A 21,415-nucleotide genomic window follows, 5' to 3' on the forward strand; every position below is an offset into this window, starting at 1 on the left:
ATGCTAAGTGCCCAGTTCCTCAAGGAATTAGAGATATTTAACAGAAGTGAGGATAAGGATAAGTAAAAAACAATTCTATCATTGCAGAAAAGAATTGCACAGTACTGCTGATGGTGCTATTCAACCAATGCTTCTATTGAACCATTATTTAAATTTGCAAGATATTGTTCACAATTAACAACACAAAGAAAAATTCCATACATCTACAACAGAAAAGCTTTCCAATTAATAAGAAAAGACATAAAGCAAGCATTGTCTTTCTCTTAGTTCTGTATGTCATTTCTAATAAAGATTGAATAATAGAAATTCATGCTAAAACTAATCTTTTCTTTACAATAAGAAGGCTTTATAGTGCAGGAAAAATTATAAACTTTTTTGGTCTGGCTGTTTCTCAGTCAAAGGGCATATCAGTTACTGTATATTACTGCAACATTCCAAGCATTAAATTAAATTATAGACAATAGAATCAAGTACAGTTTCCATCTGTGGGGCATTAAAAAATGAGGCACGTTCAGCAGTTTATTTATTCCCAGTAGAAATATCCCTGCTGAAATAGTGCTCTTAAAACATTCTCTCCTACCAGACTTTACTGTTTCAAATGCATTCCTCAGGCAATGTACATATTTAGTTTTCAAATGTGACATGTAGAAATCAACCTTGATTTTCTTGGATGGCTTGACTTTCTTTAGTTGTGCTACGGTTTAGGTAACCTTATCACTCCCAAGTTCTAACCCTGCTACCGGACCTATACAAACAGCCTGAAGCATGCTTATTCAACAGGGCTACAAATAAGCACCAAAGGTCCACCTGTGTTAATATGTTTTGAAGGCTTCTGCCACTTATTACACGATTAATGTATAAGTAGAGGCCAAATAGAGACTGAACCTGCAATCTTTTGTCTAAACACATGAATCTACCATCTGAACTGAAAGTTATATTGATAGTTCAATAGCACCAGAGATCATTGCAGTCATAAAAGAAAAGGCTACAAACATTACTGGTAGGTTTGCATGTGCATTTTTTTATTTATTTTAAAATTGTTTGGTAAATCTGAATTATTTGGGATTTTAATAGTAGGTATTATAGCTTCTTTTTCCTAACGCAGGAAAATTCTTTCTGTAAATTAGATCAACAGAATGTATAAATAAATCAGAAACAGAAATGTAGTGCATCAAGGGCCAGATTCTACACAGGTATAAGCGAAATTTCATTTATGCCAGTGGCAATAGGCTAACTGAAATGAGCTTCGCCCCTACATGACTGGCCCTCAGAATGTTTCAGCAGTGCAAAATTACTTGCAATTTATAATACTATCTTTTGCACAATGTTCATGCCATCTTCTTTTGCTGTTATGGTGTTTCTCCTGGAGACACTAAGGCTCAATGGCACATTTGAAATTGAATCCCTACCTATGTCGAATCCATCCATTTCAGGATTCGTTACACTACACTCTAACCACATATATTTCTATTCCTTTTTTCCCCAAAAAGACTCATTAGAACTCAAGAAAAAACACCAGTACCTGCATAGAGCTTGTAGCTTGATGTGAAATTTAGTGTTTATAACTGTGTGTTGAGTTCTGTGACTGAAAGCCCAAATTGGGTGGTATTGGAAGACAGATGAAGGTGATTAAGCATAAATGAATCCAAATTTCCTAGAACTTTTGTGTAATGAAACTTCTGAATGTTTACAGTAATATTCTGGACTTACTCCACTTGTTTTTTTCATTTAAAGCTCTCTGACATAAGAATGTAAAAAGGAGGTAGAGTAAATATTTAACATGAAGGGATTCCTTAGATGTCTTTAGTACAACTTGCTTGAAGCAGAGGATGGTATTTCAAGACGCATAATTTGTGTTAAAGGGCTGATGCTTATACTTTTGGTATAAATGCAAGAACAGGGGCAGCTGGACTTAGTGGAAGCCACAGCTGCCTTGACAGTGTCAAGGCACCTATGCAAACACCATGGCTTCTAGATTTCAGTACAGACAGCATCTATATTGCTGCCTTACTAAAACAGCACATGTAAACCCTTATCATAGTAACCCACCAACAGATACACAGTGAAAATAACTCCTCCTAAAGGACCTGACTTCTGATCTTTATAGCCCTTCTAAAAAGAGCAAGAAAGCAAGCAGTGCAAATTCCAAAGAGTTAGGCTCTTTGAAATAATTTAATAATTGATACAGAGACACTGACTAACTGAGCTATGAATTAGCAAAATGATAAATTCTATAGGGAAGAAAAAGTAATTGTTTTCAATAACTATTTAGCATATTCAGATAATGGTGGTGGCCATGGACAAAAGAACTGATAACCACAGAGAAAATAGTTATTGCCAGATGGCATTAATAACAGCACCGGGCTAGACTTGCATAGAAAATGTGTAAATATAGATTAGCTCTGTAACAATTTTTAAAGATGATCTTTATTTTCTGTAGTGGTGTCATTGAGACTAGTTTCAAAAGGAAAAAAAAAAAGAAATAAGTTGCAACAGGAAAAAAAAAAAACACGGACTGCGGCTTGCTTTTATCAAATTTGCATTTGATCCATAATCTTTTGAAAATATAGATCCTCCTTATAGTTATTATATTTGTGCATTTATTATTAATATGCTGACACCACTTTCATTAGCATAGTTTGAGATGGCAAGCAGCCTTGCTCATAAAAAGAGACCTTTGTGTGAAATAACGGTTTATATATACATATAAACATACATACATACACGCACACAAACGTACGTTCTATGGCTCACAGAATATTTTTCTCAGATGCTTGTACTCCCAAGGAGATGGATGTAAATATTCTTTTTTTATTCTACTGTTACGCAGAAATATTTTACTTGGATGTGTTACTAGACACATCCAACTAATGACCTGGTATCAATACCCTGTGAGTATAGAAAACTCTGTTCTTTAGTATAAATTGTATCATGGAAAATGAAGATGGGATAGCTAATCCTTTTCCAGCTAGTGCATGGCTATTAACCAGAGTAGGTTGTCAAATGCTTCCTCCTATCTTTTTTTAATTGGCTCATCTAATAGCAGTTCTGGTGCTTGCCTTTGCAGATTATTCTGAAGTTAATACAGCTGACTGTCACATTATTTGTATCCTTACTATTAAATGACCCAACACAATTCCTTGTCTTGTCCTTGTAGTATTTGCTATTTTCTTTCTTTCCTGTTTTTTGGGTTTTTTTTTCCTTTTTTTCTTTCAAAAGCCAGTATATACAATTGTGGTGTGTTTTAACAACTTTATTTTCCATTGCTTCTGATAGTGGAAAATGGGGAGAGAATGTTTTATACTTATCTTACACTCAACTTGAACAAGTGTATGAGATTACAAAAGATGCAATGAAGACCACTATTGTTTGGTTTTCTTGTGATATAAATATAACACACACCATGGTGCATGTGGTCTCTTAGTGCCAGCCATCCGCTGGCACGAGTTGTTTATGCAACTCAGATTGAGAAATATATCCCTCTGCAAGAGAGCCTGTTGAAATCAGAAACTATTTATATAGATGATACTTATTTCTGTGAATAAAGCTGGCATAAATAAGCTAGATATATTGCATTTACATCTACACAAATGAGCTTCTAATGCTTTTCCTGTTTTTTTATTTTTCTCTGTAAAGAAAGCTATATCACTGCCTTCAGACCAGACACTATTTTATAATATCCTACAAGGGTCAGAATAGAATAAAATATTCCCAATTCTTTAATTCTTAAAGAGAGAAAATTCTCTTGAACTTCAGTTAAGTTTATATAGTAAGTGGCAGAACTACTTAAGTGTAACATTTTCCTCTAATGTATTAATGAAATATAACATAAACAATTAAAGAGCTTTCAGTTAAATAATAGATGTTTAGGACCTATTCATTCCTAAGAGTACTTACTTGTGACAGTTTGATAAATGTATTATTCTGTGACAAGCTATTTCATACAGTTCATGATGTTCTTTTTACGTATTTTCCATAGTATCAGGAATGGAGAATTGTATCCTGATGGATAAATACTGGAGCAATATGCAGCATGTATTACAAAACTAACATGTCCTCAGATAGTCCCATGCTCATAAATAATGTGCAGAATATAAATTTCTGTTTCTATTATATTCTAAACAAAAGCATTGCTGTCAGATTCAGTAATATGGTACTTGGAATATATAGTTCTAATATAATATCTTTAAATTTTTCATATTTATATTGAAGCTAATTTTGGAAGTAATCATCATATCTCAAAAGCCAATATTTAGAAATTGTCTTGTAATTTTGTAAAAGGTTTCTGAATGTTGTCTTCTATGTGTCTCTTCTCTACATCTTTGCATCTCTACATACTACTATGAAAAATCTGTAACAGTTAAACTAAAGAAACACTTTTTTTTCAAAAGCTCTTTTGGTTTTAGAGGTAGCTAAATTTTATTAAAGATTGAATTTTATTACAGAAGGAATATCAATAAGTGCTTTAAAAGTATGCAGAAGTTCCTTGCTGGCTGTATGGATCCTGGTTTTGTTGTGTTTTTTTTTTCTTTATTCTGTAAGAAACATTATGAAATCTTGGAAAGTGAATGTTTTCATTGATTAGTATTTTGGCAGGAAAAAAAAAAGTATATCTACACATTTTAAATTAAGACTTCTATTTTGTTCAAAGAACATTTCATTTTGAAATGTTAGTTGACTTATAATAAAAAGGTGACACTTCTTTAATCAAAATAAAATCTGCAAAATTATCAAAATAGTTCCATCACGTCAATGTGAAAATAACAACCTTTTTCAATGTTTGAAAACTTTTTATACTTGAAGATTTTATTCTCGTTTGGAATGGAAACATTTTTCAATGCCTTTAAAAAATCTTTCAGTGCAAGAAAAATGTTCCCTCCCAGTTCTAATACCTCATGTGCGTTCTGCTCCCTTTTTTCTGAGGGCAAATTCTCATCACAGGATAGTAGCCTTGTGAGTCAACCATTGTACTTACATTCAAAATAGGAAGTGTCTGACAGTTATATACAGACTTCCTGAATGATCTTTGCAAATCATGTAGGACTAAATCCAAACCCTGGAAAATTTGGTGAAAACTGAAATGATTATTTTCACATTTTCCCCAACTTCGTAATGGAAATCCTTTCTTTTTTGACTGTGTCTTCCAGTTAGATTGCAAATTCCTAGAGAAAAAAGATTGTCCAGGGCTGTATATTTTTGCAGTGCTGAGCAGTACATAATCTAGTAATGATTGGTGCCCCTCAAGGGTCCATACTGGGAATGACACTATTTGATATCTTCATCAACAACATAGGTATTGGGATTCAGTGCAAATTCAGCAAGTTTGGTGGGTGACAACAAGCTGAGTGGTGAAGCTGATACACTTGAGGGAAGGGATGCCATCCAGAGGCACCTTGACAGGTTGGAGGAGTGGGCGCATGCGAACCTTACGAAGTCCAACAAGGCCAAGTCCAAGGTCCTGCACCTGGGTCGGGGCAACCCCCAGTATCAATACAGACTTGGGGATGAAGGGATTGGGAGCAGCCCTGCTGAGAAGGACTTGGCGGTACTGATGGATGAAAAGCTGGACACGAGCCAGCAATGTGCACTCACAGTCCAGAAAGACAATCATATCCTGGGCTGCATCAAAAGAAGTGTGGCCAGCAGGTCGAGGGAGGTGATTGTCCCCTTCTACTCTGCTCTGGTGAGACCCCCCCTGGAGTACTGCGTCCAGCTCTGGAGCCCTCAGCATAAGAAAGACACGGACCTGTTGGAGCAGGTCCAGAAGAGGGACACAAAAATGATCAGGGGGATGGAACACCTCTGCTATGAAGAAAGGCTGAGAGAGTTGGGGTTGTTCAGTCTGGAGAAGAGGCGGCTCCAGGAAGACCTTATTGCAGCCTTTCAATATATAAAGGGAGCTTATAAGACAGATGGAGAAAGACTTTTTGCCAGGTCCTGTAGAGATAAGACAAGGGGCAATGGTTTTAAACTGAAAGAGGGTAGATTTAGATTGGACAGAAGAAAGAAATGTTTTATGCTGAGGGTAGTAAGACACTGGAACAAGTTGCCCAGAGAAGTTGTGGATGCCCCATTATTGGAAGTGTTCAAGGTCATGTTGGACGGGGCTTTGAGCAACCTGGCCTAGTGAAAGATGTCCCTACCCATGGCGGGGGGGCATGTTGGACGAGATGATCCTTGAAGGTCCTTTCCGATCCAAACCATTCTATGATTCTATGATCTAATCCCTAGATCACTATGAGCTTCTGCACAACATTCTAGCATACAAAAATGAATCCGCTATATCAATCCCTCATTTTCATAGTGTCTCTATAATTCTAAAGTCAATAGTCCTTGTGAGAAACAAAGGCTATTAATGAAATTATTTCATGTTCTATCTATTGTAAACTCAGCTATAAGAAGAAAAGACAGGTTGACCCCAAAACATCTGAAGTTGAGTACCAATGTTATACCAAACATCAAGATGAAGGTGAATTTCTAACAGTACAGTGAAGAAAGAACTAGCGGAAGAACACCCCATAAGTGTGTGGTGTTTATACATACTATGCAAAATTAATCAGAACAGAGTCACACTGAGACGATGTTCCAATTTGAAGGGGAAGGGCTGTTGGTTTTTTTATGGTTACCATCAGGTCAAATGAGGATATAGAGATGTTACTTGTAATTTGGGGAGATTGTTTCTCCCCTCTGCATGTAGATTTCTCTACAGTCTGACAGGGCCTTTATTACCACTGGGTATTTTTCTAAAAGCATCTGAAGGGTTTAGGAGCACAAATTACATCTGAAATTCAGTAGGGTCTATTGTCTGACTCTGTTAGGTGCTCAAATTTACCATGTGTCAAATGTACAATAAACCTCTATGCAAGCACTAGGATTTCCCCCCTGCCTTGCAAAATCTGCCAGAAACAAATGAATAGTGTGGGGAAAAAAAAAAAGGAGGGGGAGGATGGGTGCACATGCCTGTGAAGGTTTAAGGACAATATGCAATGGTTTGTAATACAATTCATAACAGTTATGTGACCATTAATAGCTGCCTAATATTGACTTTTATTCTCCGGTTACACTACTTAAGATCAACTCTGTTGAGTTCTACCAGCTCAAAGTCAAATGACATGTCTCTGTTTTTGTCTGCTAATATTTGCAAAGCGTTAGTGATTCTGAAAGGTTTCAAATATGTCCCAAGTTATTCAAATAAAGCTTTTCTCTGTCTCTTTTTTCCAAAGCTTTTAACCTAACCAGCATTTTACAGATAATTAGGCATACTGGGGGAGAAACAGTAGAGACAACAAAGAGTCTTAAAGACAGTTATTTCTATGTATTGCCCTTCATTGCAGTGCTTAAAATTGCAAACATTGACAAAGTACAATCTCAGCTTATGTTTAGAATGCATTTTGGGGTGGAATTCATCTACATTGAACTATGTATCTAAAACTTAGTAGAATTCCTTAAAATCTGGAGTATAGAAATGACTACTTTTAGATTATATGTTTAGATTCTTTTATAAAGGAATTTTAAAATGCCATTTGGGAATGCCTCTTTCTCTTGTTCTCATAAAAAAAGACAGCTGGATAAATATCTTAAACTAGACACCTGACCTTGAACAAAACAAAAGCTGAATATGACATATCCCACCTACAGTATAAGAGCTTGAATTCATCTGTAAAAATCTGTCTTATAATAAAAAAGATAACATAATTAAAATAAAGCCAACAAACAGATCTTTGATGTACTCAGTTTTCATTAATATTTAAAAGTATTTGGGACATATCAGGAAAAGCAGGATCAAATCATGGATATGTTAGTGCTAGATAACTCAAATTACGTAGGTCTTCTGAAGAAACTGATGTTTAGCAGCTGAATACTTGTCTTCTTTCTGTGAATTAAATCTTTCCAGAGAAGCTATTCTGTTCAATTAAAGAGAACAGACTTTGGGGTAACAGTGTACTCATTTCTGCACAAATCCATTCACTGTTGTTTAGAGTTGCTGTACTCAGTAAAACGAGTTTATTTCAGTGTGTGAGGTGTAGCAAATCTTTTTAAACTCACCTATGGAATATTATCTCAAACTCTGCATCTGCTGTGAGTAATTGATTTGGCAGAAAAAAATACCTTGAAAGTTTCCTTTCATCTTTTTAGTTATTTCCATCTCAGTTTTTCCTCTGCCTTTTGCTTTTCTTACAAGGCCTCCTTTCTCCTACATTCTGTTTTTTATCATGTTGATGATTCCAGATAGCCTTACGTATACTGTCAATCACATGCCATCCTCCCCAAGAGCATATGCCCCTGAAAATCACATGGGATAGCTCATTTTTTCCCATCTTTTTCAAAGGAAATTCAATTTAACAATCATTTTGAATAGCATAAAACCCTGACTTTTGGCATCTTCATTTTAAATGAAAGCACCAGATTCTCTTTCTGTCAAAATACTAGATCTCTCCATAGGAAGAATTCTACCCTTCCCAGATTGGTGTGGTAATAATCATGTAGTAAGTGGTACACCTTAATAAATCAAATCCTCAAGAGGCTGGACTGTCTGTGTTTCATCAGAAGAGGGCTGTGATTATTTGAACCATATGTACCTTCTAAAACTCAAGAGTTTTATAAATTGATTCTTTCACTTGTTAACACTATTAAGATATTAAACATAATGTAAAACATCATCTGTGAGTATAATTTAAAGAAGACATTTCTTTGTATGCTTACTTCCTTAGAAATACATTGGGTGAAGTGAAAAATGTGCTCAAAGACTATTTCATGGATGCTTGTGTCATCCTTAGACTGGAATAATTTCATATTAAAAATTTCCAATTTCTATTTCTGCTGGAATGTTTTTATAGGCAAACACATTTCTGAAGCTTTCTATCATGCATTCTACATTTATAAAAAAAGTTTCTAACATTAATAAATATTTTTATCATCTAGAATATTATCAATTATTATCACCAACTCAAAATGCTTTATTAAAGAGATAAGGTTCATTAGGGTTTGAAGAGAATTTTAGGCAGCCACATTATACTGGTTTAATATTGCTCACATAAATGAATGTCTACCCTACTTTGGACTGAGACCTGGGGACTTGTAACAGCAATGGTCTTATGTCATTTTGCATAAGCACTGACTATGGTTTAATATTTTCTATCACAATGACATTTTTGAAGTGTTTTGTCAGAGAATACTTTGAGGTTGTGTGTACCTTTCCTGAGAAAAATCACACTGGAAAGCTAAAGAAATTTTTTTGATAATAGAGTCCCTGGGATAAGGAACATGTCAACTTGATCATAGAAAATTTTGCTATCTAATACTGAATTAATCAAAAAAATAAATGATCAATCACTCGGCAAGCAATATCCAGATAAATGGAAATAGATATGGAATCAATATAGTAAGCTTAATTTAAAATTTTGGAAAATAAATGTTGACTGAGTTAATATTATTAAATATTAAATATATCATTAAAAGCATGTTGTGAATGCATGGAAGGAATTATCCTTTAAATAAAATTTTAACTTTGGAATTATGAAGGTTTCCTCTCATTCTGAGTTGATTCCCCATCTGTTGTTTCCAGGTTCAGATAAAATACAGGAGGAAAACATCTATTTTGTCTATATTGGTGTGATTACCTAGCTCAAAGTTAATGAACTTAACTGGGAAAAATGGCAGACAAGCTCTGGATTAGTCCTTATATCAGAAGCCATAGTAGCTTACTACTGCTGTAATGAAAATCAACAATAAGATCCAGAAATTGGTAGGGTCACATATATTACTGTTAGAAAACAAATAACACTTCAGCATATACTACTGTTAAGCAGGTACTGTAAAAGTTTTCAGCTGATTTACAAAGAAGTTTTCTTCTAACACAGTCTGTAAATTGGCCATCATTACTAGGTAGGTTTGATTAAATATGAAAAATACCAAGATTTTATTACACTGCATTGAATTTCTTTTTAAGAATTAGTAACATTAAATTGAATATCAGATAATTTTTATTAGACTGGCATGTGCTTCTAGAAATGCATGTTAAAATTGCAGTAAACCCAGCCTGTATGAAGATTGTGTGTGATGATTTTTAATTTAGTGTACACTGTAGAAGTTTCTAGCAAGAACTAGAAACATTATGAAATACTGTGTAAGCATACACTTTGGTTTTTTAGTAGTATGTAGCATATCAATACTATAAGCCCTGGTAGATTTGTAATGGTTATATTTCTGTTGTTTAGTAACTAAAACCAGATCAATTATAGTGGGACTAACCAAGTATGGTTTTCTGCCAGCAGGGAAGAAAAACTAAATATCTGCTAGATGTGACAGAGTGTATGTATGTCACAGTATATATGTGACATGTAATAATTTGAAATGGAAATATCAAGGATTAGGACATGACCTAACATGATTAGCTGTGTTAAAGACTTTCAAGTTCCACTGAAATTTTTCTGCCATACGCTGAGGAGAATTAGAAGAAAAGAAAAAAAAAAACCGCTATGATTTATTACATGTTCCAGTTATAGGTTTTTCCAATATTCTTAGAAAAAAGAGAGAAGAGAGATTTGTATTGCATACAGATTGAAAATATTCTTGTCTCCCCAAATGATACCTTTTAATTTCAGAAACTTTTGCCTCTGTAATTTAAACAAACTCACAGGGAAAGTTCTTTGTTTGAAGTTTTTACTATAATTTAAACGTCATCACTAGATCCACACATTCAGAGGAAGAGAACCAAACAAACAAAATTATTCATGGATTTTTCTGCACCAGCTTGCTTCATGAAGCCAATTACATTCTCCAAATACAGCTAGATAGCCAAACTCACCTGCTGTTAAGAGCAGAGGTTGAATCATGTGAGAGTAGTTATGGACTAATGGGTTTTTTTTTGTCGTTACTGGACTTTGCCTTCTGTGTCCTACCCTGCCAAGTTTCTGAGGCATCTGCCTGGCAGCCACACAGATAAAACCTCAAGCAGTAAAAGTTCATACTTCAGTCTCCCTCACAGCCTTTTAAGTTTATCTCCTACTGATTCACGTTCCCCAAATAAGATACTAAAATATCTTAAGAATTGTGTTTCAAAAGTATAGTGGCAACTTTCAGCATTACTACTACCAAGATTTTTTAGTTAGTTTGTGATTTGCAATTAATTCTGCCTTTAAAGTTCTTGGCTCAGGTTTTGCTAGCAAACCTCATGCGGCAGCATTGACTTCAGCCACCTCTGGCCAACTTACACTGTCCCCTTTTCTATTGCTCAGCTGGTTTAGTTGCTTGCTGGTTCACCTGAGTTAGTGTATCCTTCCACTACCTGGCAAGCACTATCACGACTCTATAATTATTTTTGCAGCAATATAGATGACTGATGACTGTGAGCCTAGGAAAGTAAAAATTGCTAATGCATTATCTCATATTCAGCAGCATAGGTTTTTTGGATGAGTTTTGGTCTCTTTTTTTTTCCCAGGGGAGAAAACTTCTGCCTCCTGTTACCAATTTTATATGGAATATTGCCAGTTAGAGGTCTTAACCTTGTCAGAAAGATCTAACCACTTGTAAGATTATATTTTTGTCCTTGTGATGGATGACTCTTTAGAGCACCCTTGAATAGTAATCTGCCTTAAAGTACTGGTGGTTTAAAACTGAAGGATACTTGCCTTGCCTGATCTTACTATTAACCTGTAGTTCATAAACGGTGTCACAAATATTTCAGGCTCTTCCCTATGTCTCCTTTTTGATTTTCCTCTTTTTGTTTCTGTCCCTTTCTTGTCACATGTAAGCAGATTTTGGTTATCACTTGTCAGCTATATAACAAAAAGCTGAATTAACTAAAATTACATAAGGCTCACTAAATTCTTATAAAACTTGTTCCACTGTAATATTTATATTCCAGGACTATGCTGATAATTGGAAACACAAAATGTCATTCAGGTGTTCACATTACCTAGACTTTATATCTGTGGCCTTTTACATTATTGATGGGGACTGAAGGCAACCCCAGTCGTTACCTCTGCCTGTAAAGAAGCACTGAGACATCCACCTTACGTACTCAACATGTTCAAAGTGCCAGACTCATTTGTCAGTGCCCTGCATCTGGAAAACATCTTTCCCGGAAGAATGTTCTGCAGAATGAAGTAGTGTGGGAGGTGAGACTATATTTCTGTAGAATTTAAAAGGGGAACCAAAGATTTTTATGAGGGCAAAAAAGGGCAAAAGCAATAGACTTGTGCAGTTGTGATGATGTAATGCTATGAAAAACAGCAGAGCAACAGCAGCTTTTTCACTCCCTGAGAAAAAAAAAAAAAAAAAAACTACAGTGATATTTGTCTATATTCAAGGTTCAAAGTTATATCTTACTCACTACATGCTTAATTTCTGAGACCACGCTATACAGGAGAACTCACTATACTCTGGCTGCTGTGGAGCAGCAACGAGGTTTTTGCATTTAATGTCCTAAGCATATTTTAGTTATCAAGCATTTATATTTAAAAATATTGAAATAACATAATAAAAGGGTGACTTCATTTTTTTTTTGTAATAGAAGAAATGGCTGTTTTAACACAATCTTAGAAGTTAGAAAGAATTACATACTGATCATTAAAACATTCAAGAAATCAGCTATTATGAATATAATTAACGTTGCTTGACAAATGCCTAACAGAATCCATCTTGTTGAAGAGGATATAATATGAATATATTCACCAAAGTAGATTTGCTATAAGAGAAAGTGTGGTAAGCAAGATCAGTCTGAATATTTGCCAGCAAGCTCTGGCAGACAGATAACAAAACTTCAGGCTTGTTCTCAGCATTTAAAACAGAAAGAAATAAGATTTGTTCTCTTAGGAAATGTAATCTATATGTCCAGACTTGCTTTAAGGCTTTCACAGGTAAGTGAATTGCCATATAGGAATATGTAAATATTGAAGCAATCCTTCCTTAGCTGAGTAAAATATTGTTTGTACTGTAATAGTGTAGTTTTAGTGTTGGTGTTGACCTTTTAGATTAACATGGCAAAATGCTATAGTACAAAAGCTGAATAACATTTTCTCAAATTTGGGGATCAGTACACCGAGGCAACTTGAAGCTTTGGTTTTTACCAAAAGAAAGGAGTAGTAATGGTCTTTTCTCTTTTGTCCTGTGTGTTGAGCACTAACAATATATTCTCCCTGAGCAATTTATCCTGTTTTTCTCTTGCTTTTTATTTCTTTACACAAGATCTTTATAGAGGAATGGCTTTTTGTCACAAAAATCTATAGAAACTCCATAAAAGAAAGGGTTTTACTCAGCTGAAATCTTCAGCCATTCCCATGTGAGAAAGGAGCCGAGGGTTTCTAGTCCATGAACAGTTTATATACTTTATCCACTAGCTGTTTAATATAAAATGCATAGACTATTTTGAGCACTAGAACCAGAACTTCTTTCCCAGAAAAGCAATTTAACTCCTAAATTAGAGTCATGCTACTGCTTGTTCAGTCTTCCTGAAGCTTGAATATTTTGTTGCACTGCTTCAATAGGAAATGGAGAAAGCATCCAACCTTCCCTACCAATCTAGTAGTTAATAGTTTGTGATTAGACCTCTTTATGGAAAGAGAAAGATCTAGGTTTCAATCAATTTAGAAAAGGAAATTGAACTCATGTCTGCGATTTCTCAGGTGACCGATTTAGCCACTAGAATATTTTAAAAACATTAGGCAGCACTATATTTTCTCTGGCCAGGTTCTTGAAGAAAATTGCAGTTGCACCTGATCTTGTAAGTATGCTAGATGTGCTCAGCATAAATGTAGCTATTAAATCCTAGTATTAGGTAGAAGGAACGACCTCTTTTTTGGGTTATGCTCAAGTTTAGGCATGATCTAGAAACTGAATTTTTCAAATTAAGGGTGTGGGCATGACCAGGAGCACAACTCTTGACACCTTGAGGAGTCTGTAGTCACAAGGTGACCCTTGCAAGCATAAGCTTCTTCAGGGTAACTGAGGGTAGATTTTGGGGAAAGTTGCTTTGAGCTTTGAATTGAAGTGTTTCCCTCCCAATTGTGCCCTGATTTAAATGACTCAGGGTATCTCAACGCTGCAAAGTACAACAATCCATGAACTAACAATTCACTAAATGAGTGTGGAGGCTGTGCAACCTGTGGCTGCAGCAGCTCAAGTCTGGAAGCAGTACAGCTGCATCCCTGGAGTGCTACATTGAAGCCAACCAGCTTTGCTGAAGGGGCATAGCTTTACATGAGTGACGTTCTACTGCTTCAAAACCTGGGTCATTTACAAGCCAGATCACGGTGAGATTCAGTTGCCTAGAAATGATAGGCATCTAGTGCCATTTTAGACTTCCTGATATCCCACCCACTCTCCTGGCATTCAGAAGGTGCTGTATCCTAATTGCCTACACTATCCTAAAATCTCAGATATCCTACAATGTCCAGAAATCCTAGTACCTTTCAAAGGAACTACATAATACTAGTACATTTGTGGTTCAGTAACAAAATCATTCCCCAGGTCCCACTCCTTGGTGTTTTCCAGCCCTTCCAGATGTCAGGTTCACTTCTGTGCTTGTCTCTACACCCACGGCAAAAACATGCCTGTATAGCTTTGCTGGAGGTAGTCCTAGAAATATGTCTTTTTACAGGTTTGATCTTGAAAGCTGTTTAATATTCTCAACTTTCATTTAAGACAATGAGAGTTGCAGGTGTACTTGGCAGGACCAAGTCTTACATGAGTAGTTATCAGTTTATGTGATCAGGTAGAGCGGGCTGTTCATTGTGCCTTGTGTTCTCATTGAGAACATGTGAGTGATATCTCTGATCTATGTAAAGAAATATTGTCTCATTTATGAAAAATTTGCCTTCAAGGCAGCATGGAAGTAAATCAGGGGAAGCTACCACAGTATCCTTTTGTGGCTTGTATGTAACTAGAATTTAAAATGCAATTCTTTTAACTCCAAGACTGATTCAAAAATAAAATATGTTGGATGTTTTATATTCTTGCAAATAAAAAGTGGCTTTATTTAGGACCAAAAGAATATTTCTAGTTCTGCTTTCATTCTGTTTCTAATCTGATCACAAACAAGCAATGTTCTTCTGAAACAGCACTCTGCTGGATTTGCTTGGTGGGAGAAGCTTGCTTTTAAAGCATCATTTCCACACTGCTATGCAGTTTTGTGCTGAGTGTATCACTGTCAAAAAATGTATGTATGCCCACTGGTCAGTACGCAAAGCTTAGACAAAAAGCTCTGCTCATCATGGTGCTCCTCTCCATGACTTAGCTTTACACCCAAGGTACACCCAAGGTACAAGGTGTGTTGACCTCTACTGTTAAAAAATATTATGGAAAGCCTAGGTATTAACATTATTCTCCACAGCTATTTAATCAATAGATTCTTTTTGAAGATAGCTCAGGAAATAAATCAGTTGTGAGGCTGAATTTCTAGTACGACTCCTTTGATAGAAAATTTATCATCTAGAGAAACAGCTTTCAGAAACCAGTTGCTTTCAGCTTCTGTTGTCCCGAATCAAACCTAGTCAACAAATGGAACAAAATATATTTATCTTATTATTAAATTCCCTTATCATCACACACACAATATAAATAATAATTTAAAAGAAAAAGAAATTGTGGCAATGTTGGATAAAATTAATATCCTCATTGAATACTAATTTTTTTTGCCTTGGCTCAAAATATTTGTTCTCTTTTCTATGCTTTGGGATATAAGTAAGGTATCTCATGAAGAAAATTGGTCGTGTCAGATCTTTTACGGGGTAAGGTAAATTCGAATTCAAATATAAAATTCAAATCTTATTGGTATGGAACGCCCTTTTCTCAGGGAACACAAGATAAATTTTTAATAATGATTATGAATTTTGGTGGTTTAATATTTGTGTACCTTATGAGGCTGCATTCTCAGGTTAAAGATATACATAAATTTCTAAAAATCACAGCATACGTGGATGGTATATATGGCATCCCAAGAGGATGCTATAGTGATAGACCTGTGCGAGGACTTTCTCTGACATGTAGGACCAGTTCTCTTGCAGAAGACCAACTGTGGCCTCTATGTGGTTGACATGGACAAATGAACATAACTGCTGGTGTGGCACACGAGCTGGAGCCTCCACCCCAAGCTGGATGCGGGCCCATTCGTTGTTTTCACTAGCTCTGGGACAATCCCACTTTTTCCAACATCAGCTGCTGGGCCTCATCCAAACAATTTGAAAAGTTATGCTTAGGGATAGCTGTGAGGATAAGCTAAAAGGAATTTAGTTGCTTTTACCAAAAGTGATTTTTGTTTCTTCAAAATAAAACAATTCGCCAAAATATGGACATAAGAACATAGTTCCTTTCCCCCAGTCCCAGCTCGGCTGTTTCAGAGGCAGTCCTAAGGTACTCTTTGTAATGGTTTTTTTTGAGGCTTCCTGCAGCAAAATGGTTTTCAGCCCCTCTGACCTGCTGCGAGCCGGGCTGTGCTCTGCACCATCTGCTCAAGAGTACAGAGAGACCCCTGTGCTTGCCTTTCTTCCTTCCTGAGGCCCGATTCCAAGTTTCTGCAGCATTACCTGCTGCAGAAATTTCCCTTTCTCTGCGGTAGTGACTTTAGCCTGGATCACGTGAAGCTAAGCCCCAGCTCCCCTTAACTGACCAGTGTATTTCTTGACAAAATCAGTAATCACTTGGAAAATTATGAATATGCATTTTACAGATTTCATACTGTTTCTCACTGAATTTAGTGTCAATACTTTCAGTGAACTGAGTGGAGACAGTGCTGGGCTTAAAACAAGCAACCCCATCCCTCAAAAAAACAAAACCAGAACAACATTGTGTGTACAGTAAAAACCTGCAGTTTGACATGCCTGAGGGAAAGACAAGGAGACAATTTCCAGTAATTTTTTTCCGTTTCCATCAGTTCATTATTTTTTTCCCGTTTGCAGTTCATGTCCTAAGCAGCGTTTTTTCTTTTTCAGAAAATGTTAAGGAGAAAACTTGTTTTCCCCCTTCCCCATCTCATGATATATTGATCACAAAGATTATGATGTAAAGTTTCATACACAAACCTCCTGGAGAGCTGGCTCATTTTGAAAATTGTTCCCAGGTGTTTTGTGTCTCTTTCTTACTCAAAGATTATACGATTAGCATTTTAATGTCCCGCAACTTCTTGTCTAGTTCCCTAGGAGGATATGAAAATGAAGCCATGAAAGCTAAGCTGTTTGGTATTTATCACACACACTCTGATTGTATTTCAGAGCTCTGGGACTTAAACAGGACGTCAGTCTTTCATAGTCCATTTGGATATCTTGGTCTTCATATAATGCTGCTGGATGAGTATCAAGAGCGACTGTTCGTGGGAGGAAGAGACCTCTTGTATTCCCTCAGTTTGGATCGAGTCAGCGACAACTACCGAGAGGTGGAGTAAAAAGCTATATATATTAGTCACTTTGTGTCTAGCACAAAATATTGTGTAGCACAGAATATCAGAGTTTGCATGAATGGAAATGAGATAATGGAGTTTTTGCAGAAGTTTTGTGCACAAACTTTAAGGTCGTGTTTATATTTAAGAAAAATACACTGATTACCAATTTTTCCCCAGTAATAACCCATAAGGGTCACTCTAGGTGAAGAAAACTGGGGCTCATATGGCTATTTCTCACCGTTTTTCAGCATGTTTACAGATGTTTAGAGCATCTCACACCTGACTTCTGTATCTCCGCTATATTATCAAGGTAAAATTTCTCCCTGGTGTTTGTGGGGGACTTTTCCACAGCAAAAGAGAAAATGTAAAAAAACCCAACCAACCAAACAAAAAAACCCCACCCCCCCGAAAAAAAAATTAGCACATAAACTATAAGATGTATTCAATAGCAACATAAACCATGCAGCTAATTTTTAGCCTTCTTTAGAAACTGGATTTTGCATTGGCTTTGAGCCAGAGGTGCTATTAAGTAGTTTCTGAAAGTGGCATTTGAAGTCTTCTCAGTGGTCTGTGGGAGAAAGGTGGTTTAAGTCATAATCCTACCAGAGAGACTGGTACATCATAGAAACCACAGCTGACTGGCAAACTGGTAATTGAAGTGGAAAGGCTGGTGTTTGAGCTGATATGACTCTTGGCTTCCTTACTCACTTCTGCCCTTAGCATCTAGGATTGGAAGCATGCGGTGACAATGGAAGCTGGAGGAGCATTGCTCCTGCTTCAACCATCTTGACCGTGAATAAATGATGTCTTGAAATATTTCAGTGTTTTCCTTATCTACTTTTTGAAATTTCCCCAAGGTATTTTGATACATTTTCATTCATTCTCAAATTAGTAAATGAATGAAAAAGTGAGTAAATAAAGCCCCTCTGGAGAAATATGATTTTGTTGATTTCCATACTGCACTGACCACTGATGTTTCAAATTCTTTTCTTTCTGCCCCCTTGTTATAAGTGAATATCACTATTCTCATGCCAACACTCTGATCAACTTTACCATAAGCAACCTTGCTTATCTCCAAGTGTAATTATCATGTTCCTCTGCTGTGAACAGATATAATATGCTTTATCCTTTTTATAAACTTTTTGGGAAAGCTGATTCTAGATATGGGGAAATGGATATACTCAGGGAGGCCATTTGAGAATTTATCTACATTAAAATAATATATTTTTTTTTAACTTCTCAGAGAGCAATGTTACATACTGAGCTTTGCTCCTCCACAGTGAGATATGAGTTAACTCCTTTTCCATTTGACAAAAGTTATTAATATCCTGTGAGAAGATATTAGAGCTTAGGGATATTAAAACATTTAGGAAGCAGTTGTTTCTATAAAATAAGTTTTTTTCCTCCTCTATTCTTCCCCCTTTGGCAGTAAATCTGTATGAGGAAAGGTGACAGGATAGAGCACTTTATGCTTCTGTCCACACACCATTGTACCATCTGGGCACACTCTTGAAGTTCGTTGCTCTCCTTCTTGTTGTTTTTAGATGGAAGATCAGCCATTTACTCCGAAACCACACTCTCTGTCTTGAGACCTGTGTGCAGAGTATGACAAACTAACGGAAGCTCTTCTTGCCTGCTTGCCTGCTTTTATGATGTGCCAAAGATGAGAAACTGGAATAAATTGAGCTTGACCTAGCATGTTTAGAAACATGACCTCACTGGAACTTAGCTCCCTTGAATACAAATGTCATGATCCTTTTCTCTTTTCCCAGTGTTCACTCAGTGCAGATCTCATTCAGTGATAGCTAGGGAAAACTTGATTGTCCCACAGCACTATCAGCAAAAGTGTGGAATGAGACAGTTCTGTTATGCGAGAGCTTAATTACTGAGATACACTGGGGGAAGTTCTCAGAATTGAGAGACTGGTTGATTCATTACTACCAAAGTTCTTCATTAATCTGCTTTTAACTGTGTGTTGGTTAGCCTTTGACCTTTTCTTTCAGACTGAAGACTTTAGCTTAATTAATCTAAAACACCAGTTATAACCTAGTGGAAGTATAAGAGTGGAGGCAAGTTCCTGGATTTTATTCTCTCTCTGGTAACCAGGATGAGTCACTAGCTGCAAAAGAGGTGTTTCATAAAGTTGGTAGTTTTGGGGCAGATTCGCATAGATCTTTTTCATCTTCTGTGTTCTAGAAAACAGTTTGTGTTTTAATTCATTGCCGTTCCTTTTTCCACAATGCTCTCTAAAAACCAAAGTAAAACCCATTCCCAATCAGAGATGTATCCCTTCTGCTGTAGGGGATGATCCAGTAATTCAGTTCTAGCAAGCATGATAGAAGACCCCCAAAGAAAAAAAACAAATGCTTAGTGGACATAAAATGCTTTTGCATTGAGACCTATTGACTGCCAAAGTAATCCAGCATTTCCAAAAAGCTCAACTTATGATGCATATGAGGTATGCATCCTATAAATCTGCATTTAATAGACTACATTTTTTCTTAAGGTTCAATTCTCTTCAGCTTTCAAATACAAAGCAGCACTCTGAAAGGTAGATTATAGCTTTTTCACATAAGCTATTAGCTGTTTGTGTATATATCTACCAACATTATGTTAAGCATATATTTTCCTGAAAAACATATCCAGTAAAGAAAAAAGACATATAAAATGGGTAAAATCTTTCAGGAAAGAAAACTACTACTGTCATTCTTGCATTGGTTGGGGAATCTAGAGATTCGGTTGAGGTCTCAACTGTGGCATAGACTTTCCATGTCATCTTGGACAAAGACAGAGTCTCACTTCTCCATTGGTCAAATTACATTTTCTTTGCCTTCTTTGCATTTGTTTGTACTCTTTGTATCTCTCCTTTCATATAATACACACAGAAATTAAATCTTGCTAAGATTTAACATATCTTACCATAAGTTTTTGAAACAAAGTTACTCATGCACTTTGGTTTCTGTATGAAGAATGCCGTAACACTAACAGTAGCAAGAATGAGGGAGATTATGAAATGTGGATATCAATATTTACAGAGAATTCAAGCCATACAAGTACTTGAAACCTTGTGTAAAGCCAAAGCTTTGGAGGTACCCTCCATGTGACCTTTGCTTTCCCTAAGATCTCATTCCCTTTGACACCACCTTTGGAATCAAACTTTATGCATATTTGGGATTGGATCCAAAGTCTTTAAGGCTTGTAATGATCTAACACACTGATAGAGAACTTCCTTTGATATCTGGTGCCAAATTTTTTTTTAAAAGTATTTCAGTTCATTGTAATTGGTGCCAGAGCAGATCTTTGTTGACAGCAAACTTGAACCAATGCCAGTAGTTCACCACCAGTGATCTAACAGCTCATAGAGATAGATGATGTTTGATTCTACTTTTTGTCTACTGTTGGAATGAAAATAAACTGCACTTCCTATTTGTCCACAAACTCCTTACAGGTACTCTTTCTTCCTAGCTTCTGCTTCAAAGGGCTCATGAAGGCCTTGCTCTGAAGAGAAGCCTTCCTACTTCTCTAAATATGCTTGTGCAAGCAGATTTCAATGCGCTGTTTCTGATCTAGTATGAGATAGCTCCAGATTAGGATTTATGTCTCTGTTGTAATAAGATATAGAGACCTCATAATATATCCTGCCTTTAGTGAAGCCAGCTATATTTCTACTCCAGAGCTGGCTGAACACAAATCTGAAAGAGCAGGGCTTGCTTGTATCTCCTTTGAAAACCATGTAGGAATGTACATATATTCAAACTGAAATAAGAAGCACACAATTTAGCAGTGAGTTTGAATATCCATTGGAATTACCTCCCAAGAGGCAAGGTGGCTACGTATTCATTGATACACATATACAATATCCAGTCATAACCAGATATTTTTGCAAAAATTGTGCTTAAGCCAAACGTAAGTTATGTGTTAATTATGCATTATTTATTGATTTAAACTAGGGATGGGATAGTTTAATTGCTTAATTGCTCTGTCATATACTAGAGTTCAGACTAGCTCACTTGGTAATCTATTTTGGCCTGAAGTAATATA

General features: G+C 36.1%; 1 protein-coding gene across 1 annotated transcript in view; it reads left to right on the forward strand.

The window, feature by feature from the left end:
• SEMA3E (semaphorin 3E) overlaps positions 1-21,415 on the forward strand; it is a 156,241-nt gene that overhangs the window by 60,837 nt on the left and 73,989 nt on the right. The window contains exon 2 of the mRNA XM_076359316.1: positions 17,208-17,368. Within this exon, the coding sequence (XP_076215431.1) occupies positions 17,208-17,368 (161 nt within the window). The remainder of the gene's footprint in view (positions 1-17,207; positions 17,369-21,415) is intronic.

Source organism: Aptenodytes patagonicus, chromosome 1, assembly GCF_965638725.1.
Source record: "Aptenodytes patagonicus chromosome 1, bAptPat1.pri.cur, whole genome shotgun sequence".
NCBI classification, from domain to species: domain Eukaryota; kingdom Metazoa; phylum Chordata; class Aves; order Sphenisciformes; family Spheniscidae; genus Aptenodytes; species Aptenodytes patagonicus.